Raw genomic sequence first — 24,451 nt, 5'->3', positions numbered from 1 at the left:
ATCCAGTCACTCAAGCCTTTATACATTACATATTTTGCTAACTAGGAAAATCTGTTAAAACTCAAAGGAGTTGTTCACTGAACTATTCCTTTAAGGTGTAACAGAGTTTCCTAAAGAGTTACAGTTGATACTTAATGATTTGTAGATGGTTGGAGGATTTACTTTGTGTAGGGATTTGTCTGGACTTTTTGCTCATGTTTGTTTTACAAGGTAACATTTCTAGAAAACAATGCTCTACACTTTTAATAAATACCCATGGCCAGCTTGCGAGGCTGACCTGTTCTTTCAGAATGCCAATCCATGCTTTTTATCCATGCTTTAAAAAAACAATGGTTAGAGAAGTCCAAGTGAATACTGGATTGTTTGTGTGCATACAACATTTTCTGTGTTTGTTATGTGTGTGGCATGTGGCATTAATTATTGTAATTATGCTTGCCTTTGGAAGTTATTTAATGGTTCAGTTTGCTATTGGTCAGTTCAGAGTAAGGGGGCTCTTAAAATCTTGCTTTCCTGTCCTGCTAGAATGTTTACTAGTACTTCAGTATTTCCTCTAAGCTATGTGCAAAGGAGCAATCAAGGTGTATGTAAATGCATAATTTGCCCAGGTTTACTGCTCTGCACACAGAAGAAATTGTATACACAGCCTGCAATTAGTCAGACAGTGGTGGTTTTCAGTAGAATTCCCTAGTATTGTGATATATTAGGTTAAATGTTTACTGCTATGTTAAGTCATATAATACAAATTGTGTAACAGTTGGGGGCACATTTACTTAGCTCGAGTGAAGGAATAGAATAAAAAATACTTTGAATTTCAAAGTATTTTTTTGGCTACTTCGGCTACGACTTCGACTCGAACAATTCAAACTAAAAATCGTTCGACTATTCGACCATTCGATAGTCGAAGTACTGTCTCTTTAAAAAAACTTCGACCACCTACTTCGCCACCTAAAACCTACCGAGCATCAATGTTAGCCTATGGGGAAGATCCCCATAGGCTTTCCTACCAATTTGGGATTGAAGGAAAATCGTTCGATCGATGGATTGAAATCCTTCGAATTGTTTGATTCGAAGGATTTAATCGTTAGATGGAGCGATTTTTCCTTTGATCGTATGAACGAAGGCAATTCGGTAAATCCTTCGACTTCGATATTCGAAGTCAAAGTCGAAGGATTTTACTTCGCCGGTTAACCTTTAACCCATTAATTAACCCTCGATATTCGACCCAAAGTAAATGTGCCCCTTAGTGATAGGCAAAAAATATAGCGAAACGTCAACAAAATTAGTGAAACGACGATAAATTTGCAAAACATTGAAGTCAATGGGTGTCAAAACTATTTTGATGTGCGACAATTTTTCTACTATTTTGTCCAAATGCATTAAAATCAATGGGCGTCTGAATAATTTTGAAGCAACAATTCTTATGCGCCTGACAATTTTGACGAGCACCAATTTTTTTTTCTGTTGCGCCAAATTTTCGCTTCAGTTTTGCAAATCTATTTGTGGTCGACAAAATGCAGAAATTTGTCGCAAACCCATTTATTTGCCTATCACTAGTAACAGTAGGTGACACAAGCGGACATAAGTGAACTGCTGGTAGACATAATTTATCTTTATACAGATTTATACATTTTTGGGTTGCCTGTCAATTGGTCTTAGCAGATGTCAGTTAAAATAAACAGTTACTCTTTTACTAAATTGTAGTACCAAGTATTAGTCACTGTGTGGATTTAGTTACGTAAGAGGTACCGTTAGTTTGACAGGAAAAAGTCACTGAGGTTGCGCCTTCTTACTAATGGGCATTTTCCAGGAGTAAGGATCAGCTGTTTCCTTTATTGTGCCTGTTTCTTTATCTGTGACTATGAGAAAAAAAAGAGGGGAATTTCACAAAGGGCACTTAGATGAACCATAAAAACAGTTTGCTACAACTAAACCATGCTATTGTCATAGCCAGTTTTGGTGCAATAGGAAAAAACCCCAGTCTTTCATAACCCTAAATGATACACATCAGGTTTGCACAAAGCTTGCTGGTGTGTGGGTGAGGGCTCTTTCACAATATATCATTTACTCACCATTTTCCATCGTAACATCTTAATCCATTCATCAGCTTCTGCTCCGGTCTTTGCACAAAGGTAATATGTCCTTAAAGGAAATACCATACTGGAAATAAAAAATATAAATATATATTATATTATGCCCTGGTGTGCTAGGGTGTACAGAAGAATGCTTTAGTAGGAGCAATGTAGATATTTGCTACATCTTTCTGTGTGCCAATTGTTGGGATACAGGCCAAATGTCTCCTTGTTATTCAGGGGTGTAACTATAGAGGAAGCAGACCCCGCGGCTGCAGGGGGGCCAGGAGGTATAGGAGCCCCATGAGGCCCTAATTCATATACAATTTCAATTAATATTGGTAAAACAAGTCAACCTCTAAACATTTTGGGGGCCTGAAAAATAATTTGTTACACCACTGTTGAGTGCCCACAAAAATACGATTATTATTATTATTAATAATAAAACAGGTCCCTACTCTTGTACATCTGGTGGAGGTTTAGTGGATAACATCATTGGTGATGTTGGCAGCCTTAGTTAATGGATCTTAATGTTAATCTGGCAAACACCAAGTCACAAGCATTCCAAACCAAGCTTCCATTCCTGTACTACTGCTTTGGAGAACCAGGGCAGATTATAAAACTGATTTACTTTATGCTAAAGTGTATTTAGAAAACTGTTAAAAATCTCATGGAAACCATATTTGATTCTGCTAAATAATAACACTTGTTTTTTTGTGGATTCTGTTTTATTGAACAAACATTTATGTAGGGTACATCAATTTGGCAATATACATTATATACATTATATACATTATAATTGTGAAAAGAATTGTACATTACCAGAAACAGTTGACCTTCTCTTGTGAATAATCAAACTGTACAGCACTGCACTCTGTAAGGTCAAGCGTTCTAATTGGCTCTGCAGACTGTAGAATGAGAAAGTACCACAAATTATAAACCATTATAGGCTAATGTATATTAAGGTGGCAGCAGCCCTTATGCCCCAATCAACGCTTGCCTCATGGCTGAATCACCTCTTTTAAATTTGGCTTCAAATATTTACAGCTTTCATTCCCAAACTGACTGTATACCTAGGTCCATTATTTATTGTCTTTTCTTTGCTGAACTGCTGTTCTGTTTCAATTTTGCATCTTGGCTGGTGCAGCATTGACTGCTATCTGTCCTGAACCATGCATATGTGTGGATTTACCTTTATCTTGGCCTGTGCTACAGTTTTTGTTTGAATTTCATTGTGGTCCTTAGTACCAGATTTTGAAATTGCTCTAACCTTAGGGGAGCTACCTCCCAACCGGTCCTTGCTTAACGCTGGTCATACACAAGCCACTCTGTTAGTTATCCAATCTACACTTGGGCTGAATGGTCAGTTAATTGTGTAAGTTGTCCAAATAAATGATGGTCAAATAGCATTGTTTCATTTTCAGTCTCATAAAATAACTACAATGCAGTGGGATTGCAGGGTAGTTTGTTGAATGTGGACCTCTAAGATAAGACTGTGGGTAGTCTGCAGGACTCTGCACTCCAAGCCTTTTCTTGTACTTCGCACACTGCATTGTAGATGAGGCCTTTTAGGGGGTCTCCTTGGGCATTGAAAAATCATCTGGAAAAGTCATGATGCTTTGCTGGCTCAGTATCCCTTTTAAATACTTTATTTATACTTAAAAATAATATATAAAATTAAAAGTTTGACAATTATCATGAAAAAGGTAACACCAATGCCATTTATTGGAGAACCTTGTGTTACTCCTACGATTATGTTGCCCATGGTCAACATTTGTTTGATCTATGCCTTTCCAAGCCACTAATTTACTCTGGTTATTCTGACACAGCAAAAATGTGATCAGATATAGGCAGCAATTCTGAGTGACTTTCCAGAGTTGACAAACAGGATATTTCTAAATAAAAACAGAGGAGCAACGTTGTGGTGACTATTAATGAAAAATGAACTGCTTGACACATACAATATATAGAACAGTGGAATTAACATAAAAAAGGGTAACACCACTTGCCACATTACTCACAAGTTCTAGTTATAACGATAACAACCAATCCACAAGAAACAAATATTGGTGGCAAACATTTGATCAGTTGTTATGAGTTACTAGACCTGGTGTGGTTTTATGGGTTTTATTACATTACCCAATATATGTTACAATGTGTAAACTCTGGGAGTCTCACTTACCACCTTGTCTTTAAAGTATTTCAGCTCATTTCGACTCAGTATAAACCATCTGTTTTTCCAGCTCTGAAATGGATTAATGGATGGCATCTTTTAGTGATACAATATACACTTTAAACAGTGATTAACACATTATTGACTGCCGGGATGTCACATTCATATTTGTCCTACCCCCTGATCTCCTAACAACCTGTTGCACCAGCTTGAGTATCTGACAGTTTGTTATTCCAGGGAAATTAAAGGTACAGTAAATGCCCTTGGCAGGCTAGGTGTTATCTTGTTCCTTTAACCGCTGTACAACCTTTTAACTTAGTTGGCAGGTAATGAATTTAGTTTTAGGGCACCACTAGCTGATGCTTCATAAACAGTCACTCTTTGCTATCATAACCTCAGACTGGTGGATTAAGGAGTCATCAGAAGTGGTACAGTCTAAACAGTGCAAACAATATAACCAGGGGATATACACAAACATGTTCACTATTTTTCATCCTACAGAAGAAATACACTTCTAATATATATAAATAACACTTACATTTTGTTTAATGGAATATTTACTATAAAGTGTCTGTTTCGGCTGACACAATCTAGGCAGGACATTTTGAGGAACTTTCCATGAAATGCAACAACTGGAGATGATGAGAATTTATAGCATTACTTGGTCAGAGTTAAGCTCTCCATTTTCAAGAACAGTTGATCTGTGTATGCTTATTCTTTTCAGTGAGAGTATATGACATAGTTAATTCAAAAATAATGAAATTTGAAGTAAAAGTCTTCAGTAAGTCTTACCTTTACACGTCCTCCTTGTTTTGTAAGATATCCTTCTTTGGTACCCAACTAGAGGAAAAATATATAAAATCAGTATTTTACTTTGTTACATGTGCCTCTCCCCTCTGCAGTCTCAGCAGGCATAATAACCTTCAAATATTTAACCTTCTTATGATTATTATGACAGTGCAATCTAATTTAGGCTTAAAGAACATTCATTGGAAGCAGCAAAAATGGTTTCTTGCAGTGACGACCGTGAGGTTTTAGAATGGCCTAATGAATGATGTTGGGATGGCAGATTCTTTTTATGCCTTTAAGAGAGGCATGGATGATTTCTTAAAAAAGCATATTGGCAAATGGGATCTAATTATAGTTTAGAAGAGGTATAAATATATGTTTTATGTATACTGTATATATAGCACTCCAAGGCCTCAAATTGTGGAAAAAATAAAGGAAATTGTATTTATTTTCACCACATTATGAAGCCCTGGAGTGTTGCTGATAAACCTTACCTATGATATATGAGACAACACCCAGGCATGTGCTGATTATATATGTATATATAATCTGCACAAATTAGGTCAAATTACCTATGTAAATACTAAAATGAACTATGTTGTAGCTGGAAGACATATCATTGTCTTTATACTCCGACATAATGAATTTTTTGAGGTTGGAGCACAATAAAACCATCAAGTTCAACCTTTATAAAAACAATTACAACTTGAACCTGACTAAGTAAAAAAAAAATCTAATAATTATTAACATCAACGTGCTGTTCCACAAATTTACACACAAAAAACAACAGATTTGATCTGCGGATTCTTGATAATCTGAAATGTTTTTTTAATAAATTGGCAGAAAGAAAGAGCTTTCTTCTGGTTAGGAAAGATTTGAGAAAGGTTTCTAATTTTTTTCCTAACCAGAAAAACATCAGCCCGGCCCTCTTTCTTTCTCCTGACAACTTCCTTGACTACTTGACTACTTGGTGGTCAGAACGGTCTAAAACTGACCAGCAGGTGTTGCTGTTCATTCATATTAACAGTACATACTGTATATATCCCTTAATATCTTGGAATGAAACAAAATAAATGAATGAATATTCATTGTAAAAGTTCTAAGAATAGCACTTTCATCAATTTAACAATAACTAATGCTAAATGTTTAGTTATCCTTTAAAGACATCAGTTATATGATACAATAAAATAGTTGCTAATGTTAAACACATGCTGATGAGCATGTAAAAGTTCAGAATCTGCATCTGGCTCACTGAGCTGCCACACTTTAAACTTCAATTCTAGAGTGACTGTAAAAATGAAAACATGGAAAGTAATTGAAAAAAATCTTTAATTCTGGTGAACAATTTGAAAAAAAAAAACTGCTGAAAAAAGTGTTTGGAAGGTGAACAACTCCTTTAAGAAAGAGTATTACTGTGTAAGTATTGGAAATGCTAAGCAGCCCTCCTAGTTAAAAAGTGGCATGAGGACTACTAAAAAGCTTTAAAAATTTGTGCCGAAAACTGAAAGAGCAAGGGGGCGAGTAGAGGGGCAGAAGAATGGGAGGGGGCAGAGTATATTTCCACCAGTATGGTGTTACAGCTGATATTTCTGTGTAACAAGCAGTTATTAAGCAAAAAAAAAAAAAGCATTTTTATTCCAAATAATTTATACAAAGATAGGAGTCCATGTGCCAGATTGTAATCTACAAGTAGAAATTAAAATAGTAATCTCAACAGTAGAATACTGCCCACAAACTGATCAAACCACATCGCTAAGACTTTCCCATTATTCATGGTTTTAAAAAAAGTGATGTTTTTTTAATTTTAATACAACAAAATGTTGTCTTGCAGCTTCAAATCGTTACTGTGGCCTGGTAACAGAATATCAATGCATTTAAGTGTTGTAATAAGTTAAGTAAGTATAATGTAGAGACATCTGCTGTACAAATCTGTACAAACCGCTGTAAAAAATGCAAATATCTAGCTGTCCCTTTTTATCATTTGCACACTTTTAATGTTAAAATTAATTTACAAAAAAACAGCTACTCACTAAAAGCTCTGACCCGCATTGTAGTCTTAATACAATTATGGTGGCAGGTTCTGCTAATAGAAGGCCTGTAAAGAAAAACAATTACGTACTGAGGGTGCGACAGAAACAAGGTCAGATTCAGAACGTCCAGTCTGCATTGCTGTATGAACACGGACAGACTCATATATTGAAGGCTCTTCTACCGTACAAGGATAGGGATGTTTCAATAAAATTAAGGTGCCTGGAAATGAGGAAGAGAAAACAGTATTAGTTTCTTGCTGTAAAGTTATTTCTGTAAGTTTTAGGTAGGCTTGTACTCATGCAAAAGATCTCAGTTCAACATGTTTTTTTTGTGGTTGACTATAATCTCTCAGAAATTTTAAAGCAGAATTAATTATTATCCACTGAGCTGATTCCAACTGCTTTCAACTGATTCCAAAATTTATTTCTGAGTCTTCTATATTCCCAAAAGTAGCCTATAGACTGAAGTTTACTCTATGGGTTTTAAAGGAGAAGTAAACCCTAAAAAAATTGAATATGGTTAAAAATGCCATATTTTATATACTGCACTTATTGTACCAGCCTAAAGTTTCAGCGTCTTATAGCAGCAATGATCGAGGACTTCAAACTTGTCACAGGGGGTCACCATCTTGGAAAGTGTCTGCAACACTCACATGTTGTGTGACTTGAGCAGCTGTTGAAAAGCTAAGCTTAGGGGTTGTGACAAATTATCAAGCAGAAGCTGATGCTGCAGGGCTGATTATTAAATTCTGATGTTAGTTGTACTGGTTTCTGTGCTGCCATGTAATAATTATCTGTATTAATTACTAATCAGCCTTATATTTTGACATTTATATTAAATATATTTATATGTACTGTATATTTTGAATGGGTCCCTAACTTCAGTAAGTGACAGCAGCACAGAGCATGTGCAGTGAATCAGCAGAAAAAAATATGGGGAGCTACTGGGGCATCTTTGGAGACACAGATCTTCACTGCTAAAGGGCTGTGGTTGCCTTGAGCTGGTGCTTAAGTCCAAAACATAATGTACACCATTTCTAGTCTACTTCTTTAGATAGGCTTTAGTTCTTCTTTAAAGCACAGGTCTTCTCTTGCAATAAACTGCCAAAATGGGTAAAAATTTACTTTTTTCAACAGAACTGATCCCAAATTGTATTTTTGCCCTAATACATGATCATAGTATTCTTTTCCGTGATTTCCTACAGCCTAACTGTGAGGCTGTCTCTGTTCATGCATGACTGATTTGTGTAGTATAATGATTCAGTGATCATCATCTGTTTAGATTTGTGCATCCAAACAATGCATGGACCCTCTGGTGGAGGAGAATGCACTTCTGTCCACAGTTGTCCTAGGCTGATGTTGTTCCCGCTGACATTATTGCAGCACCAGCTTATTAAAAATACTGAAACAATAACATTTTGAAAAGTTTTTGTCACTGAATTTGTATTGCTCATTTCTTTACATGTGCATTACTTTTGCTTGTTTTCCAGACTGTTGCTGGTTGCTCTTTTTTGCAAAAACAAACTTGAAAACTAAATCTAAAATGCCACTTCAAACCAAAAAATAGCATAAATGGGGTTGTTCACGTTTAAAAAGTAGCAATAACATAGCATTGCAGAGCATTTGTATTTTCAATGGGTTCAGTGACCCCCATTTGAAAGCTGGAAAAAGAAAAAGAAGGCAATTCGAAAACTACAAAAAAGAAAAATTGAAAAGTTGATTAGAATTAGCCATTCTATAACATACTAAATGTTAACTTAAGGGTGAACCACCCCTTTAAGGCATCAAACATCAGTTTAATTGCTATTAACTCATATTCTCCTTATGTGTTTAATAATCAAATTTGTACTGTGATGAAAAAAAAAATGATTAGTAATATTTTAAGGGCCACAAAAATTGCATCAATGCTAATGTTGCATATCTATAAATGTAGTGAATAAATCTTAAATGGTATAAATTATTCCACTAGATGGCAATGAGTAAGCTGCACTGACTATTTTTTTCTGTTCTACAGCATGTTTTGTTTTGTCAAACTTATTCACCCATCTGGAGGCCACAGTCTGCTATTCTTAATCTTAAGTTTTTGGCCTCTGAGTTACATTTTAGTATGATGTAGAGTGGTATTCTGAGACAGTTTGCAGATGGTTTGGATTTTTTTACAATTTGTGGATTTAAGTAATTTAGCTTTTTATTCAGAGGCTCTCCAGTTTGCAATTTCAGCATTCTGGTTGCTAGAGTCCAAGATACCCTAGCAACCATGCATTGATTTAAAAAAGAGACTGGCAAATGAATAGGAGAAGGCTTGAATAGAAAAATGAGCAATAAAAAGTAGCAATAACAATACATTTACAACCTTACAGATCATTTACTTTTACATTGGATCAGTGGCTCTGGAAAGAGTCAGAAGAATAAGGCAAATGTTTAAAAAACTATAACAAATAAATAATGAAGTCCACTTGAAAAGTTTCTTAGAATTGGTCATTCTAAAACACATTAAAAGTTAAGAGTAAACAATGCCATTAAGTGACAGTATAACTTGTTTTCCCTCTGGTGTTGCTCAGTTGAGGAGCTGAATATATATTTCTTTTCGATTTCCTTTATTCTCAAAAGACACAATGAAGGTGTTACTGGTACAGATTCTAATCAACTCCTACAAACTCATATGAGGGCTTAACTAGCCAGTAAATGTAACTCTTCATAGTAACTCCCCGAGTATCCTCATAGCCTGCAGATACCATATGCAAAGGTGCTCTATTCTGCTGAAAAACTGGAGGTGCAGTGGCTCGCTAAAAAAAAGACTAATTTACTAATAAGTGTAAATATCTGTTCCATACTTGTACAAAGAAGAAATTCAGGGTCATCACAGTGCAATGCTGATGAAAGACAGATCACTGTGACAACTGGTCATTATTCTAGCAGCTAGCTTTGTCTCTTTAAGCGGCTAACTTGCAGTTAACTTTTACCTCTAGGAACCAGCTTCACTTTGACCGAGGTCAAGTACAGCACAGAATTAGTAGATGATAACAGCTGTTTCTTGACTTGTGTGCAATGGGTTGATATTCTCAGTCCAGTTCCCAGCAAACAGGTGTCCACAAAAACACTATCCTTGTTGGCACCTTCTAAAGCACTGTGACTGAATGGGCACGGATGCAAAACCACCCACTCACTGCTGGTGTTGATCCTGTTTGACCGGGTATCTTAGTACAGAAGTACGAACTAAACTGCTACTATCCAAGGCAAATGCTTGGCAAGCCACCCATTGATCGGGTATGTGAATAATACAATTCTGCTGAGTGTAGCTGTATTATCAGACTTATGAATTAACACCTTTGCTATCAGATGATATTCTGCTGTAGGGCTTGTTCTCCAGAGTGGGATGGTGGGCAGGCTATAGTTTGTCTAAGTGTTTGGATATGAATTAAGAGTGTATTAGCAGTGATTATCACGTTTTCAGCAGAAAAATGACCTTTGCCAATGCCTACCATGGGTAGGCAGATCAGTTATCCGGAAACCAAATAATTAAAAATGTTTTAAATGATTTCATTTTGCGCTGTAATAATAAAACAGTACCTTGTATTTTGAACCAAACTAAGATGTAATTAATTCGTATTGGAGGCAAACCAAGCCTACTGAGTTTAATTAATGTTTAAATCATTTTTTAGTAGACTTAAGGTGTGAAGATCCAAAAAAAATGGAAAGATCTGTTATCCGGAAAAACCCAGGTCCTGATCATTCTGGATAACTGGTCCCACACCTGTATTAAAATGTAAGCATAAATGAAGAATGATATATCTAGCATTCTAACTTTAACTTGTATATTTATAGTATGGGCAATCGACAAAGTGATTTTATTTAATTGATGCTTCTTTTGTTCTTTGCATCACAGCCATGTAACCATACTGCCACCTGCTACCATGCCTTGTATGCACTTTTAGTGAGTGTGAATGCCAAGCACATAGGGGGCAAAAGTGGTGATATTAAGACAAAATAAAAGTGGAGATAAAAAAATGATTTCCCACCAAAGTCACACAGTTTTATCTCCACTTTTGTGAATTTGTCCTTTAAACAGACAGTTTACAGATTTTGTCTTTCAAACGACAATTTTTCTGAATTTGTCTTTAGCTCTTACTAGACCTGTCAGTCAGCCATTGATGAGGCATTCGTTAAGGCAGCTCGCACTTTAGTAAAGAAAGACTATGCACACAATAACCCCCATACATTACTCTGAATAAACCCTGATAGCAGTACCTGATTCACTTCCAATCAAAGGTTGGTTTGCAAAATGCTCTACAAATTGTTTTAACGTAGGGAATTCATTGAAGCCGAACTTGAAAAAAGATCCACATTGCAGAACCTCAAAATGCTTTACAGAATCCCTGGCCCTGAAATGAAATGGTAAATGGAATTAGTGGATATTAATGGACCCTCCTTAACTCCCAATTCATTTCCTCTGCTAGAACTGCACTGGTTTTACTGGAAAGAACAGAACAACTCCCCAGCATTTCTATTCTCAGCATTTAATTGCCTCCCTCGAATTACTGGGCCCCAGTGCAGCTGTACCAAAGTATGATCTGGTGAATGAGAAGTTATGTAGGGATCATAGGTCAGCAAGTAGAGCTGCTTCTCTTTCTGGCGTTAGATAACAGTGGGGTTAATCAACATAATGGTAGTACTACTAACTATGCCAGTATACTGTATGTATCCTGTGGGCTGAGGCAGAACAAACCTGTATCTTGTTAAGTCCAGCAAGGACATTGCCTTGCCTATCAATAAAGCTAAGACATCCTGATTTAATTCAAATAATTAGAATAACAAAACTGACTCCTCAATATATGCACCCTTCTTGAATTGATATGCAATATAATATAGGCATTTATACACTTTTAAGTTTATGCATACATCAAATTCACAGCTTACAGCGTACCTCGAGAACTGAGAAACACAGTTTTTTTTTTTACCTAATGATGTTCATCTTCTCATAAATGGTGTAAAACATCATAATACATGGCATAATTACAGTAAGATCTTTGGCATTCTATTCTATATGCACTTACTCACAACAAAATACATTTTAATGTAAAAAAAATTGCAGCAAATAGTAAATTGTGCAAAGATCCATTTTTTGTAGCAAAAAACAGGCAAAAAGATTTGGAAAAATATTTTTGCTTACATTAGTAATACTTTTTAGGATTTTAGGAATTTTAAAATGTATGCTTTTAGAATTGTGATTGATCAATACCTGTAGCATATGTGCTCATTTAGGAGTTGAAAAATGAAAATAAAGTACCAAAAGAACCTTCTTAAATCATAAATTTAGAGATTTAAAATGTTATTTTGTTATCACAACCCTCATCTTTATTTTTTCAGGTCTGTATATGTATCAGAAACCACAAGCCTATTTTGCGTACATCCTGCCATTTGAATAGTGCTTGATTTAGAATATAGGGGTATGTACAGTATCAAGAGAAGGATCCATGCATGATTAACCATGCCTGAATCGTAGCTTTGAAAACTGTTACTCAAGTTTATTTTTATATTATGTAAAATCGGTGGTGTATTTTATTACTAATTTTGGCATAACGGTTACTTATTTGCCTTAGGTCATGTCCCCTCACATTTTTGTAAAACCTAGCCACTTTCCTTCAACCCCCTACTAGCCTGTCTGCTACCTAGCAATCTGTTTTGTCAGTGATCATTCACTGACTCACTTAAATCAGGAAGGAGGGCATTGACCAGTCTGAGTACTTGTTTAATATAAAGTCTAGGGTGTTAGAAAGATTTTATATCACCCAAATGACCCAATATTGAGTGCATAGTAACATGGAGAACTTGGTTGAAGAGCATATGCCCCATTCATCCTGAACAATGCTGTGAGCAAAGCTAGTTTTATTACTTTGGAGAGCTTTGATCAGTTTAAGTATATTTTATTGTTACAATGGTGCAGTTAAACAATGTCCACCCCCAACTTTTTATATCACCCTCTTTTTACATTATTGCGTCAGACCCTGGCAGCTATCATATTAGGTTGCTGGTGGTGTGGGGTGGCGAAAAAATCAAGCAGGCTGGTGGACCATGTACACATGAATTCCAGGTCAATGGATCTTTGCAATGCCACCAGTCCAATGTGACTCTAGGTAGAGGTTGCTCTAGGTAGTAGGATGGGTCTGTAAGAAGTATTGGTGTATCTTGGTGTAGAGTCCTGCAGGTACCCTGCGGGTTGCAGATAGACATTTCAGGAGTGGGTATAGACGTGAGTCACTGGTTCTTCGGGTTTGCAGGCCGCTTGTCGGGTCACGGGTCTTCTCAATAGCGAGCTTTACTCCTTTTTTTCTGATCATGCCTACTTCTAATGATGTCACTTCCGGTTTACAATGACAGCACTTCCCGTTTTACTCTTTTTTTTCTGATCACACATACTTGTAATGATGTCACTTCCGGTTTACAGTGACAGCACTTTCTATCTCTTGATGGTCAGCGGGTCGCCGATCGGGTTGCGGATAAGGTACTTGCGGGTCGGGTCAGGTAGTGGGTTCAAGCGGGTTAGTATGCGGGTTGTGGGTCGGGTTTAACAAATTGGTTCCACACAGGACTCTATCTTGGTGTATGGATGTCGTGTGGGTGGGTAAATCATTCATATTGTATAGTGAAAGTTGGGAGGTTTTTCCTAGCAAAATAAAGAATAGTGGGGCTCTTTATACCTAACATAAGTTTATTGCTGCAGCACTGATTGTGCAGTGGCTAAAAACATACATACCCCATGCATGGGGCCAGCATTAAATTGGCAATTGGCACAAAATATATTAAACAGCTTCAATGCAATTCAAGTTGTCCTCTGTTCAGCACAAGCTTTAAACATTGCACAACCACTGACCTTACTTACAGTATCTAAACATTTCCTTTCTTCTTATAGTACAGCCACTGTACAGGAAGAAAGAGGAACAGATCTTTGTTTGTTTCTTTGCCTCAGCTCCTATTAAGGTTAAAATAACCTTATTTTTACAATATCTATATTATTGTAACAGAATTCATAAAGCATAGTCAGACTCTATCTTTCTATAAGCATTGCTGTGTAAATGGCACTTACCTGACAGAGAGTGAGTAGCTGTTTGATTTGGAATTGCTGTTTCTCAGGAGGTAGCTTCCATCTTGTCCATTTGTAAGCAGCAGAGCTTCAGCTGCATGGCGAGAGAGGTTTGCATGGTACCACCTAGCAGGAAATGAATTTTGTGATTTACTGACAAGTAACCAGCAACAAAGGTTATTATTGCATATGTTCTGCTTTTTCTTAAAAAGATTTCTGACTGGTATTTTTTTCTCCATACCAAAACTACCAGCAGTGCTTTTTATTGCATTGGCATATGGAGTCATATGGTCATAGCTCTTTAAGCTAAAAAGGACACACTCCTTTTTATATACTCATGCCACACCCACTTCTGTGACATCACAGCGGGTGGGTATATGAGTAGGAGAGCACGACAGATTAGGGTTGAGTGTGGGTTCTCGGGGGTCAGGTTAGGGTTGGGTGCAGGTCGAGATTTTCTCGACCCACACATCCCCAGTACTTTCTGATGATAAATATGGTCCTTACTGTGGTGTAGAGAAAGAGTAATAAGCTGAGGTTATATTACTATGCAATAAGGAATGTGATTTAGAGGCTTGTTTGTTTCAGATATAACTACATGGTAAACTACAGTATAGCAAACATTGTGCACAATGTGACATTATATAAAACATGGAGGTGAGTTTTGTATTTTTGACAGAATTAAATGGAATTTCAATGCTGGTCAGCTTTCTTAAAGGAACAGCAACACCAAAAAATGTGTTTTAAAGTAATGAAAATATAAAGTACTGTTGCCCTGCACTGGTAAAACTGGTGTGTTTGCTTCAGAAACTGTACTATAGTTTATATAGACAAACTGCTGTGTAGCCATGGGAGCAGCCATTCAAACTGAAAAAGGAGAAAAGGCACAGGTTATATAGCTGAAATCAGATGAGCTCTGTTATATACAATGGGATTCTTCAGAACGTATCTATTGTATATCCTGTGCTTGAATTGCTGCCCCCATGGCTACACAGCAGCTTGTTTATATAAACTGTAGTACAGTTTCTGAAGCAAAAACACCAGTTTTACCAGTGCAGGGCAACAGTACATTATATTGTCATTCCTTTAAAACACTTTCATATGTTGGTGTTACTGTTCCTGCCAAACAACAAAGAGGCTGCTGATTCAGAAGAAGGCAAGGAAAAAAGGATTTGCTTTTTTTTATGGATGTTTTTATGTAAATTGAATGTTCTCCCAGATGATTTATTAGCTTTCCTTGATTTGCTGCTAAGAATTTGCATTGCACACGGAAGATGTCTCGGCAGACTTAAAAACAATACGTTTTAAAATGTATACTTCTATATTTCCATATACATGTCCCATGCTGACTTACACAAACAGATCTGCTCATTTGGCAAAATTTCCAATGAGCAGATCTTTGTCCAACCAACATTGGGCTGATATGATTGTCTGGGACCCAGGTTGATGTTCAGATCTTATGCTGATGTTCAGATCATACTGTAGATCTAAGGAGATCCATTGGGAGGGAATGGCATTAATGTGCCCATGAAGTTCTCCTTCAACTTGATTTCCTGACCTGTCCAATTCTAGCCAAATATAGGTTGGGCAAGTTATCAGAAAGGCCCTATTCATAGGCCATTGGCTGCTGACTTGGTCTGAAGAGTCTGAGAAGGCAGCTTTTCATCAGACTGTATATGACTGCCTGTACTTTAGTCAGGTTCAGAGAAATTAGCCCTAAATGTATATGTCTGGATTTTGTTAGTCATCTCCATATTTTTTACCACATCCCAGAAAGCAATTACTGTATATTATCTGTATAAATCCTTTTCAAATTAGACACATTTATTTTCATAATATCTTAACTTTTCAGAACATTATATTTATATAGTAAATATTGGTGCTTTATTTAAAGGCCTCATTGGATTTGTAGGTGCTTTCCTGACTTATGTCACTGAGCATATTGAAGCCTGTTACAACCATGTTTCTGCTGCATTATGTGCCAAGAGGATTGATTTCTCTTCACATACACACACAAACTCTTAGACACTTGGCTTCCAGAGCCTGAGAAGAAACTGGGAAAACGATAATAGGCTGCATCAAACAGTGGTGATGCAAAATAAGCAGTCAACACATACATAGCCAGTAACTTAGGTGAGCTTCACTGGGGCTGCCAGTGTGTTAGGCTCACCTAGTGAACATAATTGGTAACCTTAGATCCTGTTAGATTCTGTCTGATGAAAAGTGAACCAGCCTGGGATACTTATCCTGTCATGCCGCCATCTTTCCCAATGCCCAAAAGATGTTCCGTGCTGTCCCAAAAGTGCACATGCTAGAGTAACATGTGTGACTGCATATTTGTGGGGTTCAGGACACAGAAGAGGATGATGGGGTACTGGTGATGCTGTGAGGCAGGAAAAGTACCCGGGACACTTTATGCTTAGTTATAATATTCACTGGGGGTGTCCTAACAGTGAAGTTCACTTTACTTGTCCTTTAATATAAATTATAAATATCTATTACAAGAGAGGACATCATATATGTACCCACATGTTCTAAAAAATGTCCTTGTGTTGATTCCTGTTATATAGCTGTAGTAGGTGCAAAGTTTGCCATTTAAATTCCTCCAGTTTGAAGAAGGAACCACAAATTCTTATTAAAATATGCTTACATCTACTCTCCCCCACATAATTCTTAAATATTTTGGTCTTTCCCAAGCCTCTTATCATGATCTTTCCACAGAGGAACTGCATCATTCTACAACAGAAACCCCTCCACTAGCAATATCTACCCCTTGAGATATATTCCCTTTGAACTACTTGCAGACAACCTTACTTGCGGCAGTTCATCACAATAAATGTAGTTCTAGTTATGTGCTTTACTGTGGTTATGCAACATTTTACTGCAGCAAATCAATGAATACAATAAAGTACTGTACTGAATCCTCTTTAATATATTTATGAATACCAAAAGAAATGCAACTCATAATTTGCAAATTAAACTTTCAGATAAATAAAAACTTATCATCTGTGAACAACTACCTCCGCGATAAGCATATAACCAAGAGATCGCTTTGTGAGTAGATCCGGTTGTTCTAGATTTTCCCTGAAAGAAACGTAATACACTATATATTATATTCTTTATTTAGGTACTTGGGATTTTACGTGCCAATCGCTAGCGCACTGAATCTCGAAATTACTTTTGTTTTACTCTGTGGACAAGTGGATCCACAATTACCCTTGGTGCTGCTAATCATCTCCCTGATTGGGCTTTGTGCAGAGCTCACACCCAATTGCAATTTCTGCTGTATTGTAGTTCCCCTCAACAGTGTATTTTGTCACCCACAAGTAAACGAGACCCAGGAGGCTGGCCTCATATTTGAGGGGAGGCGGTTGCTGGTAGTTACACCACTGTCTCCACCACAGTAATTTTTGCAGGATTTGGATTCAGACAAATCATACTACATACTGGATTTGGTGCATGCCATCAATATTTTACAGAAGTTGGTATGCATAAGTTATTTAACTGTGTATTATTATAAATGATTCATAATTTGGCACATCTCCCTCATCACCACAATAGGATTGGGAAATGTAGACATTGTAGATGCTACAACATATCTTAGGTAGTTAATTACACCTCAATTTCCTGTATCCCTTGGTAGAGAGGAAGACTATTTGGTATTATGTGATCTTGGGTGAGGCTGACAAACACACAGTGGTATGTAGAAAAACAATTTTGCCCAAAGGTTTTTACAAGGGATCTCTCTCCATTTCTAAACCCCAGGAATACTGATGACTTATTGACTACTTTGGAATATATACAGTAGGTACAAGGTTCCACATGTTCATAGAAGTTTAGATAGCCCCAAAAAATGTGCTTTCTGTGATGGGGAATATATTAAAAGGTTATATCTCTAAATCCTCTGTACCTCCTACTGAACCTGCAATTAGAAATGGGGAAATTTGATTTTAAGTAAAAACTATTTCTTACTAAATCTTACTATCCATTACAATTCACGTGAAAAAAGTATACTGGTGCTGATATATGACAATTCAGCACCATAATACATGTGAATAAAAATTACTAAAGATACTAGGTTTTAAAGGAGAAGGAAAGGTTCAATCATTGGGGGGTGCCAAACATTAGGCACCACCCCAGGGATTTTAATCACTAACCTAATGCCCCAAACTGGTGCTCCTGTTAGCAGAAAATAGCACCAGTCCTGGGTGCTTGCAAGCGATTCTCTTTCTCCCTTATTCTTTTTTCAAAATCCCGTGGCTGACACATCTGCAGTAGAGTGTGCCTACTGCAGTAATTGAACTGTTCCTTCTCATTTAAGCCTTTTGCATTTTATATAGTCAAGAACAAGGATACATAATCCTAAAAAAAACAGTCTGCATTGGTTATATGCCTTCATAGATGGACAATATTGGCACAGTGTTGAGCATCCTATTCCCTCAAGATGCTGGAACAGTCTGGCGAGTAACAGGTTGTCTATACCCAGTCTAGCAGGATAGAGGACATAATTCACTGCTGGAAACCTGATACAGGTGGAAATTCACTCCTCTGCACATCTTCTATATGATATTTCCAGGCAGGAAGCATAAGGAAGCGGGCAAAACACACAAGAAGCATGCGAAAAAATTTTTTACATAACCTTTTCACAGAAGGAAAAGCTTAGATGCAGCACTGGGCTTATTTATACTTTGTGCAGAGGCATGTAAAGCAATATTCTTTGTAACATGTTCCTGTCCTAGTACTAGGACGTTGCTTATCCTGTGCTGACAGATAGAAACTTCAGAAATTCATGACATTAGTCCAAGCAGTTGAGCATTGAGAGGTTTGCATCTCTTCCACAATTTGCCTTCTAATAAATTCTCACATCTCAATACCACTACTTTCCTCATCTGCCGTCTTCTTCATTAGAAGAACAAGAACTTTCTAAAAATGTTCTTGAGTCAGTTGCAAAATAAACTTGCAAAAGAAAATATGCCCTAATACATATTTACTATTTATAGCATGGTGTTTTGCCACAATAACGTGTTCAAGATTATTAAAGTCAAAGGCAGGTAATGGCATATAAAGCACAAAGCTATTTGTAGTCCAGAATGATTACATACCCACGTTCCTATCATGTCACCTGTTGACTGTAATGGTATCCAACAAAATATTCCTCCTTTGCCATAAACAAGATGCTTATGAAAGCAGCTATTTTACTTGCCTCTGCTGTCAGAGCCAACAAAATAACCATACACCTATTTGATAGTCCTGTTTTGGTCTAGGAAAATGAATGGATTCATGGTTAGCAATATGGCCAGTTCCACTCATGCATATAGAGACAAAGGTGGTGTCTTGTGTAAATAAAAAGCTAAAACTAACAAATAGCTATTGAACATACAAACATGCATACAATAATGTAACACCAAAAACTGAGGATTTTAATTGAAATGAACGTGTGGTATGCGTTAGGAAAAATCAAGGGGTATGTACAGAATTCTTGAAACAGAATTGCACAATAACTTCATGAAAATCAAAATCACAATAAATAGAATTCATTGGGGCAGATTTACTAAAGAGAGAAGTGGCTAATGCTAGCGACTTTTCGCCAGCATTGCCACCCGCAGGGACATTGCCAATTCACTAACAGGCACCAATTCGCTACGAACGGGACTGTCACTAGCGGTCATTCACACTCTATCGTCAGGCGACTTTTCACTCTGGCGAATGGAAGTTACTCTGCAAATTCACTAAAAAGCGGATTTTACTGAACATTAGGGATGTCGCGGACTGTTCCCCCGTGAACTAATTCGCGCGAACATCGACAGTTCGCGTCCGCCGAATGTTCGCGAACGTCGCGCGACGTTCGCCAATTTGGGTTCGCCTTAGCTGGCGCTTATTTTTGCCCTCTCACCCCAGAGCAGCAGATACATGGCAGCCAATCAGGAAGCTCTCCCTCCTGGACCACCCCCACACCCCCTGGACCACTCCCCTTCCATATATAAACTGAAGCCCTGCAGCGTTTTTTCATTCTGCCTGTGTGTGCTTGGAAGAGCTAGTGTAGGGAGAGAGCTGTTGAGTGATTTGAGGGACAGTTGATAGTAACTTTGCTGGCTAGTAATCTACTTGATACTGCTCTGTATTGTAGGGACAGAACTCTGCAGGGATTTGAGGGACATTTTAGGTTAGGTAGCTTTGCTGGCTAGTAATCTACCTTCTACTGCAGTGCTCTGTATGTAGCTGCTGTGGGCAGCTGTCCTGCTGCTGATCTCTCATCTGCTGACTGCTGCCTGTAACCCAATAGTCCTTGTAAGGACTGCTTTTATTTTCTTTTTTGTTTTTTTACTTTGCTACTATAAGAGCCCAGTGCTATTAGTCTAGCTGTGTTGGGGAGTGGGACTGGTGTGCTGCTCCTCCTAGTAGTTCACCACTACCAGCACCAACCAGAGTCAAAATTGTTACAAAGTATCTTATTTGCACCTGTTAGCTGTTCTGAGCTCTCTGCCAAAAGCTAATTAAGTTAGAAACTGTTTTTTTTCTGGCTGTTCAATTCAGAGAAAAGAGGGACTTTCCAGTACAAAAGAGGGACAGGGGGTTGAGTGGTCAAAAGAGGGACAGTTGGGAGGTATGCAAGTGCCACCTAGCTGTGTGAGCTTTTTCACATTCTGTCTAAATAACAATAATAATTCCGTGTCCATAAACATCACCTGAGTGATGTTTTTACAGCAGCAATAATATATTCCGTACCCACTACTGTATACGTTGCCCTTGCAGGCATTGTTTGCCCAGTCTTTAACCAAGTGCTACCTAGCTGTGTGAGCTTTTTCACATTCCGTGTCCAGAAACATCACCTGAGTGACGTAGTGTGATTTCTGCCCTTTACAGCACAAAACGCAGCGCTGTGTCAACAATGTATTTTTCAGATACATTTTTGCCCTTGATCCCCCTCTGGCATGCCACTGTCCAGGTCGTTGCACCCTTTAAACAACTTTAAAATCATTTTTCTGGCCAGAAATGTCTTTTCTAGCTTTTAAAATTCGCCTTCCCATTGAAGTCTATGGGGTTCGCGACGTTCGCGAACCGTTCGCATTTTTGACGCAAGTTCGCGAATATGTTCGCAAACATTTTTTCCGCCGTTCGCTACATCCCTACTGAACATTAGCTCTTTCGCCAGAGTTGCCTTCGCCACCTCATACCAGACGAGGGGTTAAAAAGAAGCTAGATCTTCCTCAATCACATACATCATATCCTGTGTGCTGAAAATGCTTTAAAGTTCAAAAAACAATGACGACTTTTCCTTTTTTAAGAGGGATTGGCTGCAAAAGTCCTAACTTACTTTTTTGGGTAACCGGTTTTCTCCACACATTTTATTACATATGGAACATTAATTTTACAGTGGGCTCATTTGAAGGGCATTATATTAACTCTCTTGTCTTTATTAAGGTTCCTTGGACATGTGTAATATTAAACCAGTAACTTAAACCATTTGCACCAACATTTATAATAAAGATGTCCATACAACTTTAAATTTCCTGCCCTATGCAAATTGACCTAAGCGCAAGATTACTAGCGAAGTTTTGCTAGGCACAAATGAATGCTAGCGCATGTTCGCTATGAAGTGCTCTCACAGCCGAAGTAATGCTAGCGAAAAGTCGCCAACATTCGGTGCGCGGGACGAAACCTCGCATTTTAGTGAATTTATGCCAACTTCCAATCAAACCTGCTTCCCAATCATTAGTTGTGAGAGTAAAATATTGTACATTACAGGATTGTTGAAATAAAGTTGCTCCAGGGACTGGTTTGATATGTTACTATGTATGGATTACCATCCAATAAACCATATATGGCCCGCTTCAGACATCCCCTGCCTCTCAGATTGCTCACAAGCAATATTTCAGCTTAGTCCACTTGCAATTTTTTCTCTTGGTCTACCTGTTTCTGATATTCAGTCAACCGCTGATACATCTTAACATGTACAGTATGTCTGCTAACTTCTTTGTGATTCTGTTGTAAGAATTGTCTACAGTAATTAATGGACAGGATTTGACCATAACCCTACAAGGTCCAAGGCAGGAATCCTTGTGTTGACAGTCGCATTGGAAAAGGAAACTATACATTTTTCCAATGAAATCTACCATTTCTATACCCTAAGGGGTAGATTTACCAAGGATCGAATAGTAAATTCAAATTTGAATTGAAATTTTTTCAAATTGTTTTTTGGTGTCAAAATTCACACATTCAAATTTTAATCCTCCAATTCAAATGTAATCGACAATGGAAACAGTTATAATTCAAATATTTGCCACCTACAACCCTCTGAGTTAATTTACAACACAAGTCAATGGCAGAGGTCAGTTGAAGCTTTTGAATATGTTAATTGCCTTCCTGACATTCAAGTTTTTTTCGAGGGAAAACTTGATTCGAATTTGATTCAGATTTTTGGGTCGGGATTATTCGAACGAATATTAGACGTTCACATTTTTTTTGGCCACAGAGAGTGCATAAAGCTACGTGTATAATGTTTTGGGCACATCATCAGACATGTGTTTGATTACATACATGCCCCACATAACAGTGCTCTATTCAGAATCAAACCCAAGTCTTCAGAGCTGTGAGATGGAAATGTTCATTGACCTCTGCAGAAAAAAGGGAGCTTAAAAGTGCACCCTTAAAAGCACCCCCCCCCCCCAATGTATGCAGTATAACTATAGCAGGAATATAGTACAGGTATGAAATCTGTTGTCCAGAATGCGCTGGGGTTTACTATTATTTGGATCTCCATATCTTAAGTCTGCTAAAAAACCATTGAAACATTAAAGGGGAACTCTGGCTTCCAAACCAATATTTGGGCCCACATAACACAGAAACCCCTAATATACCCATCACAGTTTCTTCAAAAAGTATGAATAAATGCCATTTTCTATGCTGAAATCCAGCTGTTTATCAGTTCTTCGCTTTCTGTATTATTTGAAATCCTGGCAGGGAAGGAGGGACTAAACACTTCTCCACAGCTTACAGACAGCATGCAGGAACTACATAACCCACAATCCATTGCACTGTAATGGTCTATTCTTAAAATCATGTGTGCATGGAATTGTGGGGTTTGGAGGATGCAGGCTAAGGACAGATGGCTGCTGATACAAAGTAACAGTAGTCAGACAGCTCAGCAAAGTAGTCAGACAGATCAGCAGGAGGCAGGGGGCTGGGCTTAAAGGGAACTGTTCCAAACCATTAAAAATCATGAAAAGTCTGCATATTTTTTAATTGATGTATATTGCAAAGTTGCTTGAAATCATGTTTACTTTTTCAAAAGCTTACGTTATGTTTATGTGGAGTTCCCCTTTTAACAAACCATTACCTCCAATAAGGATTAATTATATCTTAGCTGGGATCAAGTACAAGGTACTGTTTTATTATTTGGATAAGATGGAGTCTATGGGAGATGTCTTTTCCATAACTTGGAACTTTCTGGATAACAGGTCTTTGGATAATGGATCCCATACCTGTATTAAAATCCTTCAGGACTGCCAAAGGCAGCAGGTGGTTGCAGGGGAATTGATCTCAAGAGTTCCTTACTGTTCCTTACTTACTCTCACATCTGTTCCATCCGCCAGTAGAAAAAAAACACTCTGCCGAAGAGTCTCATTTCTGGGTGTCCTTCAGGTGACATTTAATTAAGTTTGCTCCAGTTTATCAAGGTGGAGGGTTGCAGAGAGTTGCACTGATTAGCAAAACAAACATTTGATCTGGTTCATATTGGGTTACTAGACCCCTTTTTTCAATACCATGTAATTAATTTATTCTTTGCATTCTATTATTGGAAGAAAAAGATTACATTGTGGTGGTCAAGAACAGCATCCAATTATTGCAGTTGATATTTATATCATTATATTATTACAGACAAGTATCCACACAAATGGCCATGTTAGAGCAGAACTTTCATGTGGCACATTGGCACATTGCAGGCGTGATAGGGCAAGTACAGATGGTTTCAGGTATACTTCTTTGCAAATATGTAACTGTCTATTTATGATGCTAACGAGACACTTGGGATTTTTCTGTATTTCTCAATAACCAGAAGAGCCCACTTCCTGGAACATAAAGGGACTCACAGCTCAGACTAATGGTTTCTATATAACAATGCAGCTCCACTGCATTATATAGTGAATAAAGTACCCCCTCTTGTAAATATAAGGATATTATAAGTTACCGAGGAGTTTCATGACCATATAAAAACACGAGGCCGAAGGCCGAGTGTTTTTATACAGGTCATGGAACTCCGAGGTAACTTCTAATATCCTCATATTTTGCAACTGGGGGTACTTTATTT

General features: G+C 37.6%; 1 protein-coding gene across 1 annotated transcript in view; it reads right to left on the bottom strand.

Moving 5' to 3' along the window:
* Positions 1-1,174: 1,174 nt before the first annotated feature.
* The window catches only part of dapp1.L (dual adaptor of phosphotyrosine and 3-phosphoinositides L homeolog), a 45,040-nt gene continuing 21,763 nt past the window's right edge, over positions 1,175-24,451 (bottom strand). Inside the window, exons 2-9 of the mRNA XM_018252020.2 lie at positions 14,146-14,268; positions 11,310-11,443; positions 7,151-7,281; positions 5,035-5,082; positions 4,252-4,314; positions 2,892-2,977; positions 2,070-2,157; positions 1,175-1,856 (exon numbers count right to left, since the gene is read on the bottom strand). Coding sequence (XP_018107509.1) covers positions 1,830-1,856; positions 2,070-2,157; positions 2,892-2,977; positions 4,252-4,314; positions 5,035-5,082; positions 7,151-7,281; positions 11,310-11,443; positions 14,146-14,268 — 700 coding nt within the window. The 3' untranslated portion in view covers positions 1,175-1,829. The remainder of the gene's footprint in view (positions 1,857-2,069; positions 2,158-2,891; positions 2,978-4,251; positions 4,315-5,034; positions 5,083-7,150; positions 7,282-11,309; positions 11,444-14,145; positions 14,269-24,451) is intronic.

Source organism: Xenopus laevis, chromosome 1L (genome assembly GCF_017654675.1).
Source record: "Xenopus laevis strain J_2021 chromosome 1L, Xenopus_laevis_v10.1, whole genome shotgun sequence".
NCBI classification, from domain to species: domain Eukaryota; kingdom Metazoa; phylum Chordata; class Amphibia; order Anura; family Pipidae; genus Xenopus; species Xenopus laevis.
The sequence above is the reverse complement of the archived record's forward strand: the minus strand, read 5'-3'. Positions and strand labels throughout refer to the sequence as shown.